At 34.2% G+C, this 27,964-nt stretch overlaps 1 protein-coding gene across 5 annotated transcripts in view; it reads right to left on the bottom strand.

Annotated features, from left to right (window-relative positions):
- Nucleotides 1-4,586: 4,586 nt before the first annotated feature.
- Nucleotides 4,587-27,964, bottom strand: part of RNF180 (ring finger protein 180) — a 301,957-nt gene continuing 278,579 nt past the window's right edge. For all 5 annotated transcript variants that reach the window (XM_068533115.1, XM_068533097.1, XM_068533123.1 and 2 more), the window contains one exon: nt 4,587-4,827. In XM_068533115.1, coding sequence (XP_068389216.1) covers nt 4,628-4,827 — 200 coding nt within the window. In that variant the 3' untranslated portion in view covers nt 4,587-4,627. The remainder of the gene's footprint in view (nt 4,828-27,964) is intronic.

Raw genomic sequence — 27,964 nt, 5'->3', positions numbered from 1 at the left:
ATGTCAGGGGCTAAATGGTGGCACTTAATTGCTAAAATCAAGGTGTGCATGGTTACCATTATAAACAATGGAGTCAAATTGGTAATCAGACTAGTCTGACTTGCAGAGACTTATGGGGTTGGCTGGTTATCAAGAGGTCCCTAGAATAGGAAAAGATGGCCAGCCTTTTAAATTCTTACTTGAGCTGTATAAGCAGAGGATTTCCAGCCTACTGAACAGATGTCTGAATTGAATTAACAAAACACAGAGTCAATTCCTTCTATAAATTCTAGATTTGAGCCAGTTAACAGACTCAGACCCTCAGACACTGTTACACTGCCAAAAACATATACTGTTAATCCTTCTATGTCTTCCCCCAAAGGGACCTTTACCAGAAAAGTAATTCTGAGTAATGTACTTTAGCCTAGCCAAGTTGACATCCCACAAAGTCATCACAGTCCCTTGTCAAGTTGGTACTCATATATATCTTAAACCAACTCCTTAAACCATACTGCCTAACATGACACAGTTATCCTACATACAACTGAGGATACAAAGTCCTTGGGTGATGTTTCTCTTCTCCTTTGTAATTTAAGTACTAAGATTAATGATCACAATACATCTTATGATATTGATATAAAGGTAGCTATTTTTAAGATGCTTTAGATGATAAGAGGATAAAACTGGAAGAAAAAATATTTGGTTAATACTTATACAAACATACTCATATCACAGTCCGTTAATCACTATAGACATGTATCTCACAGGAAAAACGAATGACCTAGTACACTGCTTGAAATTCTGTCCATGGGGAGGATTTCCCTTCACCATCATCCTTCAGGGATGTCCAAAGGAAGGCTATAGAGTATCAGAAGTCCACTTTTGAGTGGTAGCTGCAAATCACACAGAGCTCTTTGTAAATCAGGCCTAACAGTCCTGTTCCTTGGTCAACTGGTCTTAGGTGTGAAGACATAGGTATGGGCTGAGAGAGTGAAGGTGATGTAGCAAAACAGAGTCCATAGACATTTGGGCTACTTCCTCAAGCAACTTACTTGTGCCTTCAGGGCCTCCTCAAGCCTAATGTCATAAACACCACTTCCATTTGATAACAGAGTGCTGCTGTGCACACCCAACATTATGGCTTGGTGGATCAGACAGCACCAAGTTCATGATGGGTAAATCAGGTATCATGGTAACTTAGTGGGTCCTGGCCAAATGTTCAGTCTCTACTAGGCCTCATAGCAGCAAGCTGTTTCTCAAAAGAATAGTTATCCACAGAGGATGGTGTGGCTTTGCTCTAAAATCATAAGGGTCTCTAGGAGATGGGTCAAAAAGGATCTTGTTGTGATTTATGTCATAGAGTGTTCTGCCTATGTTTTCCTCTATGAGTTTGATAGTGTCTGGCCTTACATTTAGGTCTTTAATCCATTTTGAGGGTCTGTGCTGTGATTTACCTATTAAGGCTTGCTAAAGACTTCAAACAGCAATCCCATCTACCTCTGACAATTCAAGGACCATTGGATGTGTAGGATCATATGGCCCAAATGACCTAGCAGTTTGCATGGCAGAGTGGACCTGTTGAAGGGCCTTCTCTTGTTCTGGTCCCACTCAATACAGGCAGCTTTTTGAATCATTTAGTAAATGGGTCAGAGTAGCACACCCAAACAAGGCATAGGTTACCTCCAAAATTCAAAGAGGAACTGTGAACATCATTCTTCTCTTTTAGTGGTAGGAGGGTCAGATACAACACCTTATCTACCTTGGAAGGGATATCTTGACATGGTACAGACCAATGGATTCCTAGAAATTTCACTGAGAAGGGATACGTCTGAATTTTTGTAAGAGAAGTCCCTAAATTAGGAATTGGACTTCTTAAGAAGGTGTCATGGAAAGGATATAGCTTCAAGAACTAGGCGTACCCGGGTTTGACTCCTGGCTGTATCACTTGGTAGCTGTGTGACTTGAGAATGCTCCTCCAGACTACGATTTCTTTTCCTTTTCCTTTTTCCTTTTGTTTCCTTTCCCTTTCCCTTTCCCTTCCCTTCCTTTCCTTCCTTTTCTTTCTTTTCTTTTTTTAGGTAAGAAGTGGATTTATTTAGAGAGAAACACACTCCACAGACAGAGTGTGGGCCATCTCAGAAGGCGAGAGGCCTTGGGAGAAACATACTCTACAGACAGAGGGTGGGCCATCTCAGAAGGTGAGAGCGCCCAGATTACGATTTCTTTTTTAAAGGGTATTCTATTTATTTAAGGGTATTATATTTATTTGTATTTAGTTTGTAGATACAGATCTATAAACTGATATGTATTACTGACCTAATAAACATATTTTGGGAATCATCTTTGTTTCTCTGAGAAATCGTATTAATAATACTATTTACTTTACTTCATGTATAATTATAATCAATTTTTAAGTAATTTAGGAATGAATGAAGGCATATTTGCTAGAGCTTATAAGCCAGGAGTTGCTTGGGAAATAGCTGTAATTTATTTTACAGTTCTTAAAATATGGCTCCCCCATATGTTTTGTTCATTTTTCCTGACATGTATTTTAAGAAGGCAATATTTTCCCTTATACCATATCATCTTTACTTTGAGTAATAAATTAGTGATTATAAATATCCTTTTTTTTTTTTTTTCTGTAAGGTAATACTGAGCTTTGCCGACAATGCTGCTTCACCAAGATAACAGTTATGTCATTAGACTGCAAGCATAATATATATATTTTTTATTATCATGAGCAAAAATTGATCTCTGTGTTTCTAAAATGTATTTAGTTTTCTGCTTTCTGGATTTGATGATGTCTAATGTACACTATTTTCTTTCACAGATATAATTTTAAACACAATAAGGGTAATGTTTGTTAGAATAAAAAGCTGTATCACTCTTCCATATTTATTAGAATATCACATACTGTCAATTAAATGTTTTTATTCAAATATAGTCAGTAATTATGACAAATTTGGACCTTTCATAGACTGAACTGTTCAAGCCTGATCAATCTCAATTTGCTTGGATGGTGGTAGTATTTTTAGTGCCATGAGAGGTTCGCCTACCTTATGTTAAAATATGCTTATTGCATTATCAGATATATGACATCACAGCACAGGAATGTTGAATTAGTAGTTCATAATAAAGACGCAGACGTAGAGAATGGACTTGACTTGAGGACACGGGGAGGGGGAAGGGTAAGCTGCGACGAAGTGAGAGAGTGGCACGGACATATATACACTACCAAATGTAAAATAGATAGCAAATGGGAAGAAGCCCCATAGCACAGGGAGATCAGCTCTGTGATTTGTGACCACCTAGAGGGGTGGGATGGGGAGGGGGGGTGGGAGACGCAAGAGGGAGGAGATACAGGGACATATGTATACATATAGCTGATTGATTCACTTTTGTTATACAGCAGCAACTAACACAACATTGTAAAGCAATTATACTCCAAAACAGATGTTAAAAAAAAAAAACCCAAAAAACAAAACAAAAAACCTTTTGTTCTAGGTTACACAAAGACCACCTCAGTGACTGAAATAAATAAGCTTACTTCTCTGTGCTTTAGTTTCCTCACTTTTAACATTGGAATACCTACCCAAATTCTTTCTTGTACTGGGATCATTCAGATCTCCTTTTTTAAAAAAAAAAATTAATAAGGGAAGACTAATTCCAGGGATTACTGTAATAATAAATAAAAATAAATATCAGGTTTTCTTTCTATAAACCCATAAGCCCATTTCTAACAATTCTTTATTCCAGACATTAAATTAGTTAATAACAATGAAAAAATGTAAAAGCCACTCTTTATTGCACATTTACAATATATTTGACAATGTCTAAGTTAAAAGAATCACTAAATTAACTACATGTTGGACATGCATTGTTCTTTTAGGCTACTGAGTGTCTGTCAGTCAGTAAATTTTTAATTTCCTCAAGTGAATAATCCTGCAATTGGAAAAGTGTTAATATATTTTGCTAAGTCTCTACTGGTGGGAATTAATCTCAGCTTCATTTTTTTTTTTTTTGCTTTCTTTTTGTGTTTAATATTCTGTTCTTGTAATAGTTTAAAATGTTGCACTAATGCTATTATTAGGTCTCTAAAAAAAAGGATAGTCAGCTGTCTTGGTAACAGAAAGGAACATAAGGACATATGTAGAGATAATTGTAAACCAAAACTGAATATACCCTGCTAGATTAGTTCCCAGAGGATATGGTTTATCTTTAATGTATATAACTTGCCTGAGGATAAGTGATGATTGACTAAATATATTATCATTAATGATAATATCTACTCAAATTATCATTTAATTTTACATTTTTACTATTTTTAAGTGGAGGGAAAACCTCAGTCTTTAAAATCAAGATAAATGTAAAAGTGACATTGTAAAACTAGAGCCACAAATCCCAAACCAAGAACTATGAAATTAACAGTGCGTTGTTGCTAAGTGCTAGATAGATTAGCTCTTGAATAAAGTTTAGTTTGTTACATGAAAAACATTCATAAATAAGTCCATTCTCAGATTTTCTATAAACACCAACAATTTATATAATGCAACATTATAAAAACTTCAAAGCACATTTAAAAAAATGTTTAAGTAATTGTTACCTACATCATTTGTAATTGTTCAACCATAGTAAGGTATGAAAATTCCTAAAATGGAAAGAAAAAATAGCAAAGAAAGCAGAAAACAATGAATCCAATGACCCAGTTCACTGAATAAATATAGATGATCACCATATCCATGTCAAACCACCATCCACGGCTATCATCCTCAAAGTGCAGATAATCCATCCTATGTGCACCATGTGGAAACTGCCTTCTTGTAACTGGAGCTGAACGTCTGTGGAAACCTGGAAGATATATGAACATATTATTTAAAGCTCATTAAATTCAGTTTAAGTGCTCAGAAAGGAAGCTGCATTATGAACAGAAGTATCACGACCAGAGCATATCTTGATTTCATTGATTGGTATATTGTATTCCTGACAGTTTTATTCTTTTTTAATGATAAGCAACTATCAGAAGTCTTTTTTTTTTTTTTTTTTTTCAGTTAAGGGTTTTAAGGGGGGACAGTAAAATTAGCAAAGAGCATGGAATATGGAGTCAGGAAACTATCCTTTTTTTAAAAATTGAAGTATAGTTGATTTACAATATTAGTTTCAAGTATATAACATAAAAATATTTTTATAGATTATACTCCATTTAAAGTTATTATAAAATATTGGCTATATTTCCTGTGCTATACAATATATCCTTGTAGCTTGTTTATTTTAATACATAGTAGTTTGTACCTCTTAATCCCCTATCTCTTCTTACCCCTCCTCCCTTGCCTCTCCCCACTGGGAACCTCTAGTTTCTTCTCTGTATCTGTGAGTTTGTTTCTGTTATGATATATTCATTCACTTTATTTTTTAGATTCCACATATAAATGATAACACACAGTATTTGTATTTCTCTGTCTGACTCATTTCACTAAGCATAATATCCTCCAGGTCCATCCATGTTGTTGCAAGTGGCAAAATTTCATCCTTTTATTTATGGCTGAGTAATACTGCATTGTGTGTGTGTGTGTGTGTGTGTGTGTGTGTGTGTGTGTGTGTGTATGTACGACATCTTTATCCCTTCATCTGTTGATGGATGCTTACATTGATTCCATATCCTGGCTATCGTAAACAATGTTGCTATGAACATTGGTGTGCATATATCTTTTCGAATTACTGTTTTCGTTTTCTTTGGACATATACTCAGGGATGGAATTGCTGGACCATATGGTAGTTCTATTTTTAGTTTTTTGAGGAACCTTCATACTGTTTTCCATTGTGGCTCCACCAATTTACGTTGCTACCAACAATGTACTAGGGTATCCTTTTCTCCAAATTTGTTATTTGTGGTGTTTTTGATGGTAGCCATTCTACAGGTGTAAGGTGATACTCATTTGCATTTCTCTGATGATTAGTGATGTTGGGCATCTTTTCCTGTTCCTGTTGGTCATCTATAGGTATTCTTTGGAAAAATGTCTGTTCAGGTCTTCTGCCCATTTTTTAATTGGGTTTTTTCTTTGATATTGAGTTGTATAAGTTCTTTATATATTTTGGATATGAACTCCTTATTGGTCATATCATTTGCAAATATTTTAGGAGACTATTTTTGATCTGTCATGTACTTGGGGCAAGGTAATTTATCTCTTTGGGTCTCAGATTTCTCATCTATATCATCTGATGACTTAATTCAAAAATTTGTGAGGCTCATTTTTTGATATTGAGCCACATGAGCTGTTGGTAAGTTTTGGAGATTAATCCCTTGTCAGTTGTGTGATTTGCAAATATTTTCTCTCATTCTGTGGGTTGTCTTTTCATTTTGTTTATGGTTTCCTTTGATGGGCAAAAGCTTTTGAGTTTAATTAGGTCCCATTTGTTTATTTTTGTTGATTTCCATTACTCTAGGAGATGGATAGAAAAAGACATTGCTGCGATTTATGTCAGAGTGTTCTGCCTTATGTTTTCCTCTAAGAGTTTCATAGTATCTGGTCTTACATTTAGGTCTTAAACTCAAAATGGATTAATTTTGTATATGGTGTTAAAGAATGTTCGAATTTCATTTTTTTTAACATGTAGCTGTCCAGTTTTCCCAGCACCATTTATTGAAGAGACTGTCTTTTCTCCATTGTATGGTCTTGCCTCCTTTGTCATAGATTAATTGACCTTAGGTGTGTGGGTTTATTTTTGGGATTTCTATCCTGTTCCATTGATCTATATTTCTATTTTTGTGCCAGTACCATACTGTTTTTTTGTTTTGTTTTTAAAATTTATTTTTTATTTTTATTATTTTTGGCTGCATTGGGTCTTCGTTGCTGTGCACGGGCTTTCTCTGGTTGCGGCGAGTGGGGGCTACCCTTTGTTGCGGTGCACGGGCTTCTCATTGTAGTGCCTTCTGTTGTTGCGGAGCATGGGCTCTAGGCGTGCGGGCTTCAGTAGTTGTGGCACGTGGGCTCAGTAGTTGTGGCATGCGAGCTCTAGAGCGCAGGCTCAGTAGTTGTGGCGCATGGGCTTAGTTGCTCTGTGGCATGTAGGATCTTCCTGGGCCAGGGCTCGAACCCATATCCCCTGCATTGGCAGGTGGATTCTTAACCACTGCACCACCAGGGAAGCCCCTACCATACTTTTTTTGCTGACTGTAACTTTGTAGTGTAGTCTGAAGTCAGAGAGCCTGATTCCTCCAGCTCTGTTTTTCTTTCTCAAGATTGCTTTGGCTATTTGAGGTCTTTTGTGTTTCCATACAAATTTTAAGAACAACCTAATCAAAAAATGTGCAGAAGACCTAAGTAGACATTTCTCCAAAGAAGACATACAGATGGCCAAGAGGCACATGATCAAGAGATACAAGATGTTCAACATCGCTAATTCGTAGAGAAATTCAAGTCAAAACTACAGTGAGATATCACCTCATAACAGTCAGAATGGCCATCATCAAAAAGTCTACAAACAATAAATGTTGGAGAGGGTGTGGAGAAAAGGGAACCCTATACACTGTTGGCGGGAATGAATTGGTAGAGACACTGTGGAGAACAGTATGGAGGTTCCTTAAGAAACTAAAAATAGAGCTATCATATGATCCTGCAATCCCACTCCTGGGCATATATCTGGAGAAAAACATGGTTCAAAAGGATACATTCACCCCAATGTTCATTGCAGCACTAATTACCATAGCCAAGGCATGGAATAAACCTAAATGTCCATTTACAGATGACTGGATAAAGAACATGTGGTACATATATACAATGGAATATTACTCAGCCATTAAAGAAAATGAAATATTGCCATTTGCAGCAGCATGGGCTGACTTGGAGATTATCATACTAAGTGAAGTAAGTCAGATAAAGACAAATATCATATGATATTGTTTACATGCTGAATCTAAAAAAAATGATACAAATGAAATTACTTACAAAACAGAAACAAAGTCCCAGACTTAGAGAAGGAACTTATGGTTACCATGGGGGAAGGTGGGGGGGAGGGATAGATTGGGAGTTTGGGATTGACATGTACACACTGCTATATTTAAAATAGATAACCAACAAGGACCTGCTGTATAGCACAGGGAACTCTGCTCAATATCTGTAATAACCTAAATGGGAATTAGAATTAGAAAAAGAATACATACATGTATATGTATAACTGAATCACTTTACTGTATACCTGAAAGTAACACAACATTGTTAATCAACTCTACTCCAATATAAAATTAAAATTAAAAAATAGCAAATGAAAAAATTGTGAGGTTCAAATGTTAATTATTTTCCCATGAGAGCATTTTCTAAATTTAAACTTCATTCATGTTTTATTTTTACAACTACTCTCACAATTAATGTTTGTTACTTCTGATCACCAACTTAACCTTCTATCTTATACCCTGAGAATTTCACTAAGTCATTTGTGCAAAATTCTGTAGGAAAAATGTCTTTCATTATGTTTTAGCATTGAATAAACTGGACAGACAAAATGATACTTCTTTGAAGAAACTGAGCTTTAATTCTTATAAGTTTCCAAGCATGGACCTACTTAAGGAGATTATATAGAAAGTAAATATTGAAAGTAAGCAATAGTCCATTTATGACTAAATGAATATGACATTTCTGAGAAATATTACATCTCATTGTGAAATGCTGTTCTTTTTATTTTGTGATACTTATATGCTAATTATTTACAGTTTGAGTGTACTCAATGGCAACCTGTTTTTGTTGGCTGACCAACACTGAATTTTGTTTTTAGAGACCTTCAAAATTATATATTTTTTAAGATGAATAACCTGATTATTAACCTTTGCTTTGTACTTATCTACTGCCTACTAATGTATTTCTGTGCTTGTTAGTGTTGGTGAGTGGGGACAATACAATAAACTGAGCAGAAAAGATATAGTCTAGTACTTGCTAGTAACTCTGGTGGTAAAGGTTCCGTGAGGCTCAAGCTTGAAGCAGATTCTGGTTCATCTATTTTAATAACTTGTTATGTAACAGTAACAAAAGTAATGTTAAATATTATGCTCTAGATCAGGCTGCTTATTTTGACAGAAAGGCTGCATTCACCTGAGTATTTGTATGGTTACTTAAAGTCAGATTTCTTTGATCAAGAATAATCCTAAATTATTGTTTACATATGTTTTATTTTCTATTTTAAAATAGAAAATGTATACCTTTAAGGTGTAAAGCAGGATGATTTGATATATAATATATAGCGCAATGATTACTATAGTCAAGCTAATTAATATATCCATCTCCTCACATAATTATCTTTTTTGTTGTTGTGAGAGTACCTGCTGTCTACTTTCTTAGCAAATGTCCAGTGTCTTTTTATCAGATTTATGGTTCGTATATATTTTCTCAAAATCCATAGGTTGCCTTTTGATTTTATTTGTTTCCTTTGCCATGACGAAGCTTTTTAGTTTGATGTAGTCCACTTGTTTATTTTTGCTTTTATTGCCTGCGCTTTTGTGGTCATATCCAAAAAACAAAACAAAACAAAACAAAACACCCAAACAAATTGCCAAGGCCATTGTCAAGAAGCTTATCCTGTATGTTTTCTTGTAAAGTTTTATGGTTTCAAATCTTACATTTAACTCTTTAATCTATTTTGAGTAGATTTTTGTGTATGGTGTAACACAGAGGTCCAGTTTCACTCTTTTGCATACGGCAATCCAGTTTTCCCAATACCATTTATTGAAGAGAGTATCCTTTCCCCATTGTGTATTCCTGGCACCCTTATTGAAAAGTACTTGATTGTGTATGTGTGGGTTTATTTCTGGGCTTTCCATGGTGTTCCACTGGTTTATGAATCTGTTTTTATGCCAATACCACACTATTCTGATTACTACAGATTTCCAATATAATTTGAAATCAGGAAGTGATACCTCCCACTCTGTTCTTTCTCAAGGTTGCTCTATTTGGAATCTTTTGTGGTTCCATACCAATTTTAGAATTGTTTTTTCTGTTTCTGTGAAGACTGCTGTTAGTATTTTGATAGGAATTGTGTTGAATCTTTATTTTGCTTTGAGTAGTACAGACATCTTAACAATATTCTTTTTTAAATTTTATTTTTTAATTGAACTATAGTTGCCATACAGTTATATAATTATAAAAGTTACAGGTGTACGATATAGTGATTTACAATTTTTAAAGGTTATACTCCATTTATAGTTATTAAAAGATATTGGCCATATTCTACATGTTGTACAATATATCCTTGTACCTTATTTTATACCTAATAGTTTGTACCTCCTACTTCCCTACCCCTACATTAATTCTTTTAATCAATGAACATGGAATAGCTTTTCATTTAGTTTTGTCATCTTCAATTTCTTTCATTGATATTTTATAGTTTTCAGTGTTTATTTGTAAATTACATTTACTTATATTATGTAGATTAAAAACATGAAATTAAGAAGGATGAGATAAATGTTAAGTGATATTTTAGAATAAATTTTATAGACATATTTCAAATAGGTTTTTAATAATTTCTAATGTTTTTGGCTGACTTTCTATCATATTTTATTTTTAAAAATAATTTTTATAGCTTACAAAAAGCTTACACTAGAATGATGTGTCAGCTCTTCTATTTTTTTGTTTGCCTTATCAGTATTATCGTCAATCTGATTTCTTTATAGGAGTCTGTTTAAGTTTCTTGTGCACCTTGTGCTGGTAGTTTAGCTAAAACTAGATAATATCCAAAATCCATTTAACTGGTCATATTAAACTTCAAGATATTGCAACACTTGCAAAACTAACAAACTAATGAAGTCAGCTATTCGTATCGTCAAACTTACAGTTTTCCTCGGCTAACATTACATACCATCATAACATGTAAGTAAGGATGCCAGTGTCAGTCCTCACTAAGTATTAGTAAAATTTAACTTTTCTTCTGTTTCAATAATCATAACAGAAATTTGAATGTTATTTTCCCACATTCCAATGGATTGTCTCGCACCAGCCTGTAGGCATTCTATTTTGGAGAGCATATTTAGGGGATTTCAATCCTAACAGCTATTTACGACTATCTAACTACTGTTCTCTAAACTGTACTCACTATCTTAAAAGGAAAGGGGCCTTTCTGTTTGTGTAGGAGAGAGGGGAAGTGGGAAGAGTTTTTCTCACATTCAAAAATTATTCTAATACATAAACACAAATGTTCCCGAAGCAGTTTATATATACCTTTTCAAAAACCTTTCACAAATATACGCTGGAAAACAGGTAACATTGTTACTGGAAATTATTACCATTACTACTGTATTTTAAAATATGTGATTTTTCTGTCCAAAAGGAATAGTTAGAGGCCTTAGATTCTTCAGATACAAAACTTTCAGTTGTTTGGGCCAAAGAATAACTGTATTAATGGCATAGTTGTAGAAAACAGTAGAACTGAGAGTAAACAAGGCACAAAAGATGCAGAATTATGAGTATGGTGATCATACATACTGGTTTCCCCAGGACAGTCTCAGTTACTCTTATGTCTTGGTATAATTACTAATAGTGTCCCTTTCACTCTAGAAGTGTCCTCATTAATGGTAATTTCCTTTATTGGTGGAATGAGAGAAAAAGAAGGCAGTGCAGGAAGACACCGAATTACAAAATTTCTAGCTCTGAACATCAGAAGGTGATGTTGACCCAGACGGCTTATGCAATGTGTTTTTATAGGTAAGGTGGATAATGATCATTACTTGGTTAATTTCTTAAAAAAATTTTTTTAAGTGGGGAAGGAGTGAGTAGGTGTTTGTAATAATTTTGGGATTTCCAAAGCTGTACATTGAATGAGAGGATTGGAATTTCTAAATCAAAATCAGACTAAAAGAAAATGACCTCACTGACAGTTACTTAGTAAATATTATATTGATTATGAAATTAGAAAAATTGCCAGAATACTAATCACAGAGATTAACTGCAGATTCCACTGTAAAATGATGGCAATGTAAGTACCTAATTCATTGGGCTAATATAAGGATTAGATGAATTAGTACATATAAAGCACATTCCTGGCCGATAGTAAAGTTTCAATAAATGTTAGATTCTTATATTTTTATTACTATCGTTACTGCTACTTTGAATATGAGGAAGAAGCTGCTTTTCTTGTCAGTTCTTGTTCTTCATATTATGTCTACCTTTTCTGAATAAATCAATATGCTTACCATTGTTTGTTCAAACAAATGCTGAGAAACTGTTTCCTTCAAGTATGAGTTGATTTCTCTAAAGCAGTTAACTTTAAATAGACTGTCAGAACATCAAATACTGAAAACATGGAATTGATTAAAAATTTAGGAAGAGTATACGTGCTATCTCTTAGAGGCTGAGGATTTAAAGATATTTTAAGACATGGTTCCTGTCTTAAGAAACTCAGAGTCTAGAACAGTTTCTCAATCTTTTTTTTTTTTTTTTCATTATCACTCCTGTAAGGAGAAAAAAAATGTTAAATTTAAATTTACCTCAAATTAAATATTCTAATCAGTAAATCAAATTAAACCAAATTTCTCCTTAATGAGAGAAATTAAAAATAAGGAATGAAATTTGTTCAGGTAGGGTTGAGCTCTTGAGGGCCTCAAACGACTGTAACATCTAAGATTTTTTTGGTGCCCCAAGAACTAGTTTTTGCCCCCATTTAAAGTGCATGGCCTAGGAGACAGTACACTTAAAACCATTATAATAACAGTCAATGTATATATTTTAATATATACAACCACTTCATTCCAAAAAAGGATTTGGATTGGAGTTAATGGAGTGAGAAGCTTCTGTACCAGGAATTCACTTTTTCACAGACTTAAGCACAACTTATTATTAGTGATAACCTGATAATAATTAGTTTGTTATCAATACATGGTTTAAAGAATAGTCAATATTATTAGTATATTTTAATTATGCTATTTTAAAGTAAAGGACACAATAAAGACATATACTCTTTTTTTGCCATAAACTATTAGGAAAAAAAGTGTAGTGAAGTGAAAATCATACTCCTCAAGGAATCAGAAGATTTGGATTCTTGTGCCAATATTAAACATACTGATTATTTGGTCAAGTCAAAATAGTTTCTCTATATCAAGATGTTCATATGGTTTTCTTCTTTAATCTGTTAATGTGATGAATTCAAATAGGAGATTTTTAAAAATGTTGAATAACTTTTAAAAAATCTGTTAAAGTGATGAATTAAAGTGATAGATTTTCCAATGTTTTATCATTCCTTCATACCCAGGATAAATTCCGTGTGTTCATGATAATCGTTTTTACACATTGATGAATTCAACTTTATATATTTTATGTGGCATTTTTATGCCTATGTTTGTAAGGAAGATTGGTCTATAATTTTCTGTTTTATGCGATTTTTGCCTGGTTTGTATATCATGATTTTATTGTCTTCATAAAACATGTTGGCAGTTAGGTGACAATTCTCCATGGCTCTCTGTGTGTCTGCATATCTTGCAAGCAAGAGGCACTGACTGCCTTTGTTCTGACATTGGCAATCTTGTGCTCTCTTTTTATTCTCTGGAATGGTTTGCATAAAACTAGAATTCTTGATGGCTTGACTAAATCTAACCTATAAAACCACTTGGGCCTGTAGTCTTTTCAGGTGTGGGTGTAGATTTTTAAACACCAATCAATTTCTTTAATAGTTGTTGGTATATTAATGTTTTCTAGTTATTCTTGAGTCCTTTTTGGTAACTTTTATATAGTATTATCCATTCTATTCAAGTTTTTAAACAAATTGGACTAAAATTTTCATGGCTGTGGTACATTTAGGGCTTTACACAAATATTCTGGTCTCCCGAGTACCTGGTTTGTTTGCACTTCCCTGCCCCTTAGGCATGGCCACCAGACTTGACAAACGAAAACAACTGTCCAAAGAAAATGCTGTGTGGTGCTTCTGGGTAGAGCATTTATCAGTTTGAGATCCTGCAGCTGTCTCTTTCCCTCCTCCACAACCAGCAGTGTACCAGATAGAGGCTGCTCTGTCATCCTGGGTCCTAAAGCTTAGGATGACGTGGAGCAGAGCACCTAGGAGTTAAGGGAAAAACTAATTCTGACTGAAAATAATGAAGTGACTTTTAAAACTATTAAAGAAAAGGATGATAATCACAAAAGTTGAAACTGACTTGTTTCCCCACATGAAAAAAAAAAAAAAAAAAAAAAGATAAAGCTCTTGGAGAAATTCATTGTGTGAAATCAAAGAGTGAGAAAGAACTGTGAAGAAAATCTCCAAGTCACTATCATATTTAGGAAGAATATAAAGAAGAACCAGCATTCCAGAATCTCATACAGGTACTTCTGCCTCTCCATATATTCTATTTTGTAAAAACAATTTTACCTCATAAGGATTTCTCATATTCTAGAAAACAAGGCATGACCTTTTCTCCCCAGAATATGGTTCAAATTTATATTCACCACCAAAGACCATAAAGTAGGCTCTATATTTTGAAGATTCTTTCAGAGACAGAAAGACTGTCTGTCAACAATTATCTCATTCATTTTTGTAATTTTAGCAACTTGCACAGTGCTTATAGTGGGTACTAAGTGTGTTTATTGAATGGATGGATGAATGTATGTATATAAGGATAGACATCAGAGAGTAGAATGAATATATTAGCATATTTTTGAGAATGTCCCAAATCAAGCTTCTCAACTATATTTTCAGAATGTATTGAATATTATTATGAATATATTTGAGGTACATTTCGTAGTTCTTATGAAAAAAACTTTAGAGGTTAATTCAGAGAGCCCTGAAATCAGTATTAAAAAGGGGATATGTCCTATCCTTCGTGTGTGATGGGACAGACAAAAGGTTAAAGCATGGTGTTTTATTGCTCTATATTCTTCATGTTACATAAGAATTTTGCTGTGTCAAAATTTGATTAATATAAATAAGACTTAGTAGAGGTGGAGTGATATTTTTAGTCACAAGCAGGTATAGAGTTACTCTGTTAATAGACATGAAAAGTTAATGCAAAATGGATTTTAAATTTCATCTTTATCTTCTATATCTTTAGGATTGCAGGGTCAAATATATTTATTAATCCTGCAAAATTAACTTTTTATATTGAATAAACTAAAATATATTGCAGGTTGCAACATATTCTATAACAACTACTGACATTTCAATATCGTTTTTAAAGTTATTGGGCTAAATTATATAATTCTTAAATGTTTTGTTTCTGTAACCAGGTAAGAAGTGAGAACCATGGGTTGTTTTTTTTTTTTAATTAGTTTATTTGGTTGCGCCGGGTCTTAGTTGTGGCAGGTGGGCTCCTTAGTTGCAGCTCGCGGGCTCCTTAGTTGCAGCTCGCGGGCTCCTTAGTTGCAGCTCGCCGGCTCCTTAGTTGCAGCAGGTGGGCTCCTTAGTTGTGGCTTGCCAGCTCCTTAGTTGAGGCATATGAACTCTTAGTTGCGGCATGCATGTGGGATCTAATTCCCTGACCAGGGATCGAACCCGGGCCCCCTGCATTGGGAGCACAGAGTCTTAACCACTGCACCACCACGGAAGTCCCAGAACCATGTGTTTTTTTTTTTTAAAAAGTAATCTTTTATTGTGATAGAACACAAATAACATGAAATTTGGCATTTTTACTATACAGTTCAGTGGCATTAATTACATTCACAAAGTTAAGCAACCACTGCCACTATTTATTTCCAAAATTTTTTTCATTACCACAAAGAGATACTCTGTAGCCATTAAGCAATAATTCCCCAATTCCCTGCTCTCCTTTGCTCCTGGCAACCTCTAATCTACTTTCTGTCTCTATGAATTTGCCTGTTCTAAGATATCTCACAGAAGTGGGATCATGCAGTATTCATCCTTTTATGTTTGGCTTATTTCACTTAACATAATGTTTTCAAGGTTCACTGTTACTGCATGATGTATCAAAACTTCATTCCTTTCCATGGCTGAATAATATTCCATTGTATGTATATACCATATTTTTTTAATCCATTAATTTGTTCTTAGATAATTGGGTTGTTTCCATCTGTTGGCTATAGTGAATAATGCTGCATTGAACACTGGCATCCAAGTATCTGTTTGAGTCCCTGTTTTCAATTCCTTTGGGTATATACCCAAGAGTAGAACTGTTATGTCACATGGTGATTCTATGTTTAGCATTTTGAGAAAACTCCAGACTGTTTTTTTTTTTTCCAGTGCAATATGTCATTTTGCATCCCTGCTAGCAATGCACAAGGGTTCCAATTTCTCCACATCCTTGCCAACATTTATTTTGTTTTTTTAAAAATTATAGTCATTATAGTAGGTGTGAATCTCATTGTGGTTTTGATTTGCATTAATTCTCCTAATGACTAATGATGTTGTGTATCTTTTCATGTGTTTATTGGCTATTTGTATATACTCTTTGGAAGAATGTCTATTGAAGTCCATTGCCCATTTTTTAACTGGGTTGTTTGTCTTCTTGAGTTCTTTATATGTTCTGGGTATTAAACCATTATCAGATATAATTTGCAAACATTTTCTCCCATTATGTGGGTTGTATTTTTACCTTCTTGATAATTTCCTTTTGATGCACAAAATTTTTAATTTTGATGAAGTTCAATTTATTTATTTGCTTATGCTTTTGGTGTCATATCTAAGAATCTGTTTGGTCATGAAGATTTACCCCTATATTTTCTTTTAAGAGTTTTATGTTTAATGCTTAGGCCACTGATCCATTCTGAGTTAATTTTTGTACAAAGTATGAGGTAGGGGGTCCAATTTTATTCTTGTGCATGTGGAAATCCAGTTGTCCTAGCATTATCTGTTGAAGAGACTATTCTTTCCCCCATTGAATGGCCTTAGCACCCTTTCCAAAAATCAAGTGGCCATAGACATATGGGTTTATTTCTGGAGTTACTATTCCATTTCTATTCCATATCCTTTTGCTAGTATCATACTGTTTTGATTCCTGTAGTAAGTTTTGAAATAGAAAGTGTGATTCTACCACATTGTGCTGCTTTTTCAAAATTTTTTTTTGTTTACTCAGGGCCCCTTGATATTAAGGACCAGGTTTTCCATTTCTACAAAATGGGCTATAGTAATTTTGATAGGTATTGCATTGAATCTACTGATAGCTGTAGCTAGTACTGATATCTTAACAATATTAAGTCTTCTAATCCATGGACACAGGATATCTTTCCATTTATTTAGGTCTTCTTTAATTTCTTTCAGTTATGTTTTATAGTTCTCACTATACAAGTAACCATCCTTGGTTAAATTTTTTCCTAGTTATTTATTCTTTTAGATGCTGTCGTAAATGAAACTGCTTTCTTAATATCCTTTTCAGATTGTTCTCTGTTGGTGAACACAACTGAGTGCTGTGTGTTGATGCTGTAACCTGAAACTTTGCTGGATATTTTATTAGTTCTAGTATCTTTCTCTTAGATTCTTTGGGATTTTCTATATATAAGTTTACTTCTACCTTTCCAATTTGGATTCCTTTTATTTCTTGTTCTTATCTAACTGTTCTGGCTAGAATTTCTAGAGCAGTGTTGAATAGCAGTGGTTAAAGCAGGCATCCTTGTCTTGTTCTTAATCTTAGGGGGAAAGTTTTCAGTCTTTCACACTGAGTTTGATGTTACCTGTGAGTTTTTTTTTTTATAAATGCCTGTTGTCATGTTGAGGAAGTTCCTTTCTATTCCTAGTATTCTAAATTTTTTGTAAAAAAGGTGCTTGATTTTGTCAAATGCCTTTATGCATTCTATTAATATGGTATAATATGGTATATAATATATGGTATATTAATCAAAATATTGATTTTCTTATGTTAGACCACCCTAGCATACTTGGAATAAATACCATTTGGTCATACTGTACAATCAGTTTCCTAGTAATTTTTGAAGGATTTTGCATCTACATTTATAGGGACATTGGTCTGTAATCTTTTTTTGTGATGTCTTTATATGGCTTTAATATTGGGGCAATGCTGGCCTCATAGAATGAGTTAGGAAGTATTCCCTTCTCTTCAATTTCTTGCAAGAGTTTAACAAAGATTGGGGTTACTTCTTTAAATTTTGGTAGAATTCACCAGTGATGTCATTTGGTCCCTGCCTTTTTGGGAGGTTTTTGATTACTGATTCAAGTACTTTATTTGTTATAAGTGTGTTGAGATTTTCTATTTATTCTTAAGAAGTTTAGATAATTTGTGTTCCTAGAAATTTGTCCATTCTATCTAGGTTATCTAATTTGTTGTCATACAATTGCTCATAGTATTCTCGTATACTATTTCTTTTTTTTCTGTAAGGTTGGTAGTGAAGCCTCTACTTTTATTTCTGAGTCTAGTTATTTATTTGCATCTTCTTTTTTCTTTGTCGGTCTAGCTAAAGGGTTGCCAACTCTTTTGATATTTTAAAAGAACCAACTTTTGGTTTTGTTGATTTTTCTCCACTGTTTTTCTATTCTGTATTTCATTTACTGCCATTCTAATCTTTATTATTTCCTTACTTCTGCTAGTTTTAGGTTTAGATTGCTCCTCTTTTTCTAGTTCCTCAAGGTATAAAATTATGTTATTGGTTTGAGGATTTTTTTTCTCTTTTAATGTAGGCATTTATAGCTATAAATTTTCCTCTGAGCACTGCTTTTGCTATATCTCATAAGTTTTGGTATGTTGTTTATTTTTCATTCATCTTGATGTATTTTATTTTTTTCTCCAGTTTTTTAAATTGAATATATTTGACATATGACATCATATAAATTTAAGGTATCAATTTGATACATTTATACATTTTAATATGATTGCCACTGCAGCAATACTTAGTACATCTATCACATTGCATAATTATCCCTTTTTTCAGTGTTTGAGATAATTTTTAGTCTCTCAGCAAGTTTGATGATTGTAGTACAATATTTTTGTCTATATTAATTATGCTGTGCATTAGATCTCTATGGCTTATTTACTACTTGTTGCAAGTTTGGACCCTTAAACAACTTCAGTCTTATTCCTCCACATCCCCACTACCCCTTGGTAACCATCATTTTACTGTTTTTTATGAGTTTTTCTTTTTTAGAGTCCACATATAAGTCAAATTATACAGTATTTGGTCTTTTTCTGTCTGACTTATCTCAGTTGGTATAGTTTCCTCAGGGTCCATCCAGGTTGTCACAAATGGAAGGATATCTTCCTTTCTCATGGCTGAATATAATTCCATTGTATATATACACCACATCTTTTTTATCCATTCATCCATTGATGGACATTTAGGTTTCCATATCTTGACTATTGTGAATAATGCTGCAATAAAAATGGGTGTACATATATATCTTCAAAATCCTGTTTTCATTTCCTTTAGGTATATACCCAGAAGTGGAACTGCTGGATCATATGGTAGATTTTTAATGTTTTGAGGAACCTTCATATTGTTTTCCATAGTGGTTGGACAAATCTACATTCCCACCAACAGTGTATAAAAGTTCTCCTTTCATCATATCCCCACAAGCATCTGTTGTCTTCTGTCTTCTTGAGGATAGTCATTCTATATAACAGGTATGAAGTGATATCTCATAGTTTTGATTTGCATTTCCATGATGATTAGTGATGTTAAGCATCTTTTCATGTGCCTGTTGGCTATTCTGATGTCCTCTTTGGAAAAAATGTCTATTTAGTTCCATGCAGTTTTTAATTGGATTGTTTATCTTTTTGTTATTAAGTTGTACGAGTTCCTTATATAGTTTGGATTTTAACCCCTTGCAAAATTGGCTTGCAAAATTTTTCTCCCATTCTGTAGGTTATCTAATTTTGTTAATTGTTCTTTTGCTGTACAGAAGCTTTTAAGTTTGATGTTGTTCCATCTGTTGATGTTTGCTTTTGCTGTCTGTGCTTTTGGCATCATATCAGAAAATCATTACCTAGACCAATGTTGAGGAACTTCTTCCTTATGTTGTCTTCTAGTTTTTATGGTATCAGATCTTATGTTTAAGTCTTTGATTCATTTTGAGTTAATATTTGTGAGTGGTATGAGACAGTGGTCCAAATTCATTATTCTGCATGTGTTTCTCCAGTTTTCCCAGCACCTTTTCCCATTGGGTGTTCTTGGCCCCCTTGTTGAATATTAGTCTACTGTATATGCTAGGATTTGATTCTGGGCTCTCTATTCCATTCCATTGTTCTATGTGTATATTTCTGTGCCAGTAACATACTTTTAAAAAATTACTATGGCTTTATAGTATAGTTGGAAATCCAGAAGCATGATACCTCCAACGTTATTTTTCCTCAAGATTGCTTTGGTTACTCAGAGTCTTTTGTGGTTTCACACAAATTTCAGGATTGTTTCTTCTATTTCTGTTAAGAGTGCCTTTGGTATTTGATGAGTATTGCATTGAATCTGTAGATGGTATTGGGTAGTATGAACATTTTAACAACATTAATTCTTCCAATCCATGAACATAGGATGTCTTTCCATTTTTTTTGAGCCTTCTTCAATTTCTTTAATCAAAGTCTTATAGTTTTCATAGTATATATCTTTCATTACCTTGGTTAAATTTGTTCCTAAGTATTTTCTTGTTTTTGATGCTGTTGTGAATGGGATAGTGTTATTTCTTTTCCAGATGTTTCATCATTAGTGTGAAGGAATGCAACTGAATTCTGTATGTTGATTTTGTATCCTGCTACTTTACTGAAATAATTGATTAGTTCCAACAGTTTTTGATTGACTCTTTGGGATTTTCTATATATAATATCATATTAGAAATCATGTATCAGCAAATAGCAACAATTTTACTTCTTTCTTTCCAGTTTGGATGCCTTTAATTTGTTTGTCTTGTCTAACTGCTCTAGCTAGGACTTCCAGTACTATACTGAATAGGAGTGGTGAGAGTGGGCATCCTTGTCTTGTTTCTGATCTTAGAGGAAAAGCTTTCAATTTTCTCCATTGAGTGTAATGTTAGCTGTGGGACTGTCATAAATGGCCCTTATTATGTTTTGGTTCATTCCCTCTATACCTAATTTGTTGAGATTTTAAAAATCATGAATGGATGTTAAATTTCATCAAATGTGATGATCATGTGATTTTAATCTTTGATTTTGTTAATGTGATATATTCCATTTCTTGATTGCATATGTTGAGCCATTCTTGCATCCCAAAGATAAATCCCACTGATCATGATGTATAATCCTTTTAATGTGTTGTTGAATTTTGTTTGCTACTATTTTGTTGAGAATTTTTGAATCTATATTCATCAGGGGTACTGGCCTATAGCATTCTTTTTTTTTTTTTTATGGTACTCTTATCTGGTTTTGGTATCAGGGTAATACTGGCCTTGTAAAATGAATTTGGATGTGTTCCCTCCTCCCAATATTTTGGAAGAGTTTGAAGAAGAATGGTATTCTTCTTAAAATGTTTGGTAGAATTTGCCAGTGAAGCTGTCTGGTCCTAGGGTTTTTTGTGTTGGGAGGTTTTTGATTACTGATTCAATCTCTTTATTCCTTATTGGTCTGTTCAGATTTTGTATTTCTCCCTGATTCAGCCTTGGAAGGTCATGTGTTTGTAGAAACGTATGCATTTCTTCTAGGTTTTGTAATCTCTTATGATCCCATTATTTCTGTAGAATCAACTATAATATCTCCTCTTTCATTTATGATTTTATTTGAGTCTTCTCTCTTTTTTTTTCTTGGTAAATGTAGTTACAATTTTGTCAATTTTGAAGAACCAGCTCTTGGTTTTGTTGATCTTATTGTTTTTTCTGGCCCCTATTTCATTTATTTCTGCTTTGATCTTTATTACTTCCTTCTTCTGCTTACTTTGGGCAAAATTTATTCTTTTTCTAATTCCTTGAGGTATAAAGTTAGATTGTTTATTTGTGATCTTTCTTAATATATGCATTTATTGCTATAAACTTTCCTCTGAGACTGCTTTTGCTGTATCCCACAAGGTCTATGTTGGATTTTCATTTGTTTTAAAATAGTTTATTTATCTTTTGATTTCTTCTTGACCCACTGGTTGTTCAGAATGTATTGTTCAGTTTCCACATATTCGTAGATCTTCTCTTGATTTCTAGTTTCATACCACTGTGATCACAAAAGATAGTTGGTATGATTTCAGTCTTCTTAAATTTGCTAAGATTTGTTTTGTTTCCTATCATATGATCTAACCTGGAGAATATTCTGTATGTACTTGAGAAAGATGTATATTTTGCTCCATTTGGATGGAATATTATTTATATATATATATATATGTATGTGTGTTTATATATATATATATATATATATATATATATATATATATATATATATATATACACATATATATATAAAATATTCCATTTGTTCTAAAGTGTGGTTAACATTTCAACATATCCTTGTTGATTTTCTGTCTGGATGACCTATGCATTGTCAATAGTGGGGTACTGAAGGACCCTACTATTATTGTATTGTTGTCTATTTCTCTCTTAAGATCTGTTAGTATTTGCATAGTATATTTCACTGCTCAGGTGTTGGGAGCATATATATATTTATGACTGTTGTATCTTCTTGAGTATTGACCTCTTTATCATTATATAATGACATTCTTTGTCTCTTGTTGCCATTTTTGGCTTGAAGTCAACTTTGTCTGATATAAATATGGCTACACCCACTTTATTTTGGTTATTGCTTGCTTGGAGGGTCATCTTCTATCCTTAGAGTCTATGTCTGTAGTTAGAACTGAAATGAGTCTCTTGTGGGCAGCATAGAGTTGGGTCTTGTATTTTTACCTGTGCCTTTTGATTGGTGAGTTCAACACATTTACATTTAGGGTGATTATTGATATGCAAGCACTTGATACTGCCATTTTATCTTTCGACTTCTGGTTATTTTGTATCTCCATTATTTTCTTTTTCCTTCTGCTTCTCTTTACGTTTGTATATTGGTGGTTTTCAGTGATCAGTTTTTCAGTCTCCCCCTTTTTTACATTTTGTATCTCTATTCCACATTTCTGCTTTGTGGTTACCATGAGGCTTATATAAAATATCTCATAGATAAAATTGTCCTTTTTCTGCTGATAGCAACTTATCTTTTTTCAGCTATAAATGTTCTTCCTTTTTACTCCTCCCCTTTTTATATTTTTGATATCACAAATTACCTCTTTTTGTGCTGTGAATTCATTAACAAATTGTAGTAGCTATACATATTTTAATGCTCTTTTCCCTTAACTTTTATGTTAGAATTAAGTGCTTAACATACTATTCTAACATACAGTTTTCTAATTCTGACTATCACAATTATCAGAGTTTTGTGTACTTTTTTTTTTAATGTTTCCCTAATTAGCATCTATTCACTTCAGCTTGAAGTACTCCTTTTAACGTTTCTTGCAAGGTAGGTCGAGTGGTGGCAAACTCCCTCAGCTTCTGTTTGTCTGGGAAAGTCTTTATTACTCCTTCATATCTGAAGGACAACTTTGCCGGATAGAGTATTCTTGGCTGGAAATTGTATATTTTAATACTTTGAATATCTCATCCCACTCTCTCCTGGCCTGTAGAGTTTCTGCTGAGAAATTCACTGATAGCCTAATGAGGGTTCCTTGGTAGGTTACTTTCCTTTTTCCCCTGGCTGCCATTAAAATTCTTTATCATTGACGTTTTACAGTTTCATTATAATGTCTTGAAAAAGGTCTTTTTGCATTGAGATAATGAAGTGTTCTGTTGTTAGGTTTGTGGACTTGTATGTCTAATTACTTCCCAGGCTTGGGAAGTCTCAGCTATTATTATTTTTTTTAAATAAACCCTCTGCCCCTCCTCCCTTTCTTCTTCTGGCATACCTATTATTATTACTATGGCTTTCCTAATGGAGTCTCATAATTCTTGTAGGGTTTCTTCACTTTTTAGAAATCTTAGTTCTCTCTCCTCTTCTACCTGAATCATTTCTAAATTCCTATCCTCCAGATCGCTAATTAATTCTCTCTTCCATCTGATCTGCTCTATTTTTAATACTTTCTAATGCATTCTTCATCTCCTTTATTGAGTTCTTTAGCACCAGAATTTCTGTTTGTTTGGTTCTTTTTTTTTTTTTTTTTTAATAATTTCAATTTCTTTGGTAAAATGCTCCTTCTGTATGTTAATTTTATTCCTGCGTTCAATGAATTTGCTTTTCTGAGTTTTCTTTCAGATTGTTCAATTTCTTCATAACAGCTACTTGGAATATTGCAATCTAACTCATAAAGAATTCAATGTCTTTGAGTTTAGTTGCTGGAGATTTGTCATTTTCTTTTTGAGATACCAAATTACCATGATTTTTCATAGTGTTTGATGAAATGTGCCTCTGTCATCACATTTGAAGTAGTAAACACCACCTTTCTTATTTTGGAAGGTTTTGTTTACTTTGAGTCTAACAAACAGTTAAACAGATTGGCAATTAGAAACCTTTCTTTGTTTTCCAGAAGGTGGACTACAGCACAAATTTTCAGTTTCTCTTACCAGAGCTGATGTGCTGCTAAAGTTGGGAGCATGTGCATAAAAATGCTGGCATAAAAAGAAAAAAAGCGGGTGGCAGAGTGTAGGGAGGTATGGGCTTGGTGTCTGGGGCTTTGGGTGTGCCCATGGCCCAGTAGGGAGATCTTAGAGTTAAGAAGTCTCAGAGGTCGATGGGTTGACCTCTTACTGAAATCCTGGGGCAGACAGCAGGAAATGTGTCCCTTCAGTGCTCTTTGTGTGTCTTCTTCCCTCTTCTATGACCTCCCCCAGTCATGGAGGTCCCTCCTCAGAAAGAGTACTGTGTTCTGTCCAGCTGCAGCCTGTGTGGCCTGGCAGACTTTCACTCACCACTCTCTCTTTCCGCCTCCTATTAGAGAAGTCACTCCTGCCAGGTGCTGCTGCTGTCACTGTCCCTCTTGGCTTTGTAGCCTTCTCCAAGTCCAATCCACCCACTTTCGGATGCACAGATGGATAGATCTCATGTGTGTCCTAGTGTCCTGTGCAGAGAGGCATTTTTGCTCACTAACAGATCTCCAAAGAGTTCTAAATTAAAGGGGAGATTAAAAAAAGGAACAACTCACACCACCATGATGGTGACATCACTCCATCATGAGGTATCCTCTAATTTCCTCTGCACTTTATTCTTTGACCCACTGTTTGTTTAAAGTGTGTTATTTAATCCCTATTTGTGAGCTTTGCAAGTTTCCTTCTTCATTGATTTCTAGCTTATTTCATTGTGGTTGAGAAGATACTTTGTATGATTTCAAATCTTTTTAAATTTATCAAGACATGTCTTGTGGCAGTACCACGTCTTTTTTATTTTTGTAACATCAATTTAAGTACAAAAAATAAATGTGATTTACTTGTTTTTTTCCCTTTAATTTTGGAGGACTATAATACTTGCCATTAAGGTATGTAATTTATGATAATTATATTTACATTTTTGTACATAAATTATGGGTTTATATTATCCTATTTCTAATTGGCTACAGTTGGGCTAAATGTGGTACATTTTATTTATGATGCCAGGATAAATACATAATAAACAAACACCAGAAAACCACTTGTCTATTAAAAAGCAAACAATCATTACATAATCAATCATTTAGATACTAGTTTTGAGTGAGTGGTTGTTTGTCTAAGATTTAGATAAATATAATCCCTAATTAATTTTTGTCTGTTTTATTTTAAACAAAAAGTATTATATAAAATGTAAGTTCAATTAGATGTTATAATGTAATCATTTACACTCAAAGTTAAGAATATTTTCCACCTAACAAACAAGATTTAATGGTTTTCTTCTGTAAAAAAATATACAATCCCTTATTTATTTTCCTTTATTTATAATAACATGGAATTCAGAATAACTAGATCTCATCAATGAGTCTATTTGTAGTTACACACTGTAATGCTAAAAATTGAGGTTCAGTGGTAAATTTTTTACAGTATATTTATTTAGTTTGGAGATTTTAACCTAATATCCAGCATATTACAAAGGTATCTCTTGTCAGGAAATATTTCAAAGAGCCTCATTTAGGTTGTGAAACAGTGTACTGGATCATTTTAATTATCAGTAAGTCCTTCAGGATAGATATGTTCTCCAATTTACAAATTAAAAATACAAAAAGGGCTTGAGGCTTTGACAGTTTATTGGTTTGCCACGGGTCACATCATAAGTGATGGATCTGGATCATAAAGCCAGTTCCTGTTTATATACCTATGACAGTACATTAAATTCCAGATATTTCAAAATGTAAGACAATGCAAAATTCTCTCATTAGCTTGACATTTTTATACTGAAACTATTTCAAGCAAACTGCCTTTTGAGAAGATAATTATTTTTTAAATAATTTTATCTATTTTTGCTGGATATATAAATATATCCCACCTTATTTTAAAAATCTTTTCTTTGACACTAAAATACTGAGCAAACTGATTAGTTAGAAGACAGACAGTGAGGTAGTCGTCAACCAAAATGGCAACACAGGAGATTCCTGAGCTCTCCTACTCCCACAGACAAAATGAATGTAGAGCTACACATGGAGAAATTCCCTCTGAAAGAGAGAGATCCGGAAAGTAGCTGAGTGATCCTATACATCAGATGAATGAAAAAATAGCCACAGTGAATTGGGTAGGAAAGGTTGAGGCACACTCTTGCCATAAACTCCACCCCTTACACATTGCTGTATAATTGGGGATGAACCTCCGACTCCCAGCTTCTCCCTGAGGAGCAAAGGATTTCGACCCTATAGCTAGTATTCCAACATTTAAGACTCTCAGTAGAGGGAGTTTCAAAACACCTACCTCAGAAATCTAACTGGGCTTGGGTCCATGAGAACCACAAGATGACAGCAAACAAACAAAGAAGCAATTCTTAATGGGCATACTAGAACAGCCATGGCTAACTGACTGCAGAGGGATCAGGCAAAATCACTCACACACCAGTCTTTCCCTGAGAGAAGTTTATCTGCATACTTTAAAAGCTTCTGCCTCAGGGCCAGGCTTCTAATTTAGATGGCTCTAGGGTCTGGCCTGCATCCTCCCAAGAGACTGGGGAAGCCAGGGGATACCTCTCCTGCCTTCTCTGTCCAGCCTGATACAAGTCACCAGTACTTACTTGGAAGGAGCATGTAAACACATCTGCACCCCAGATTTTATGGCTGCCAAACAAGGTATGGGTCCCCAGATCACCTGACTCTGATAGCTAAAGGGCTTCCATTCATAAGTCCCACAGAACTGTGGCAAACAAAGAAGCAATTCTTTTTTTTTTTTTTTCAAGGAGTTGAGGCCATTTAATTGATTTTTGCTTTGAAAACTTTACATCATTGTTAGAAGAAATTATTTAAAAAATTTTTCTCCAATTCCATCTTCCGATACAAAGTTAGTTTTTGTACTTTCTCCTAATTTTGGGCAATAGGTAGACATAATTTTTATTTTTTAACATGAAATCTATAATTTTGTTTACAAATAATAATTGGTTTACAAATAATTTTGTTCCACTCTTTTTTTACATATCTTGAAAACACATTTCCCTGCCTTCTCATAGTCTTTTTAAAAATATTTATTTATTTATTTGGCTGCATCGGATCTTAGCTGCAGCACGCGGGCTCTTAGTTATGGCATGCGGGAGCTAGTTCCCTGGCCAGGGATCACACCCGGGCGCCCTGCATTGGGAGCGTGGAGCAAAGAAGCAATTCTTAACTGTCTATCCCACCAGGGCTCAGTGCAGATGAAGCAGGCAGAACAGCCTCTCAGTTTTCTCCTGAAAGGGGTTTATCTACATATTTTAAAAGCTGCCACTTGAGAGACTGGCTTCTAAGTTGGTAGGCATCTAGGGGCAGCTGTGATCCTCGCTAGAGACCAGAGAAGTTGGTGGATATCCCTACCACCTTCTCTCTCTAGCTCACTCCAATAATGAAACCAAGTTGCCAGTATCTCCCTAGAAGGAGCTTGTAAACACATCTGGGGTACCCCAGGTTTTGTGGCTGCCACTGAAAGATGGGCCCCAGATTGCTTGGCTCTAGTAGCCAATGGGATTTTCATTCACAAGTTCCACAGGACTGTGTAAAATAAAGAAACAGTTCTTAATGGACCAAGGAGC

The sequence above is a fragment of the Eschrichtius robustus genome, chromosome 2, assembly GCF_028021215.1.
Source record: "Eschrichtius robustus isolate mEscRob2 chromosome 2, mEscRob2.pri, whole genome shotgun sequence".
NCBI lineage: Eukaryota > Metazoa > Chordata > Mammalia > Artiodactyla > Eschrichtiidae > Eschrichtius > Eschrichtius robustus.
This window is presented reverse-complemented; position numbering and strand designations above follow the sequence as displayed.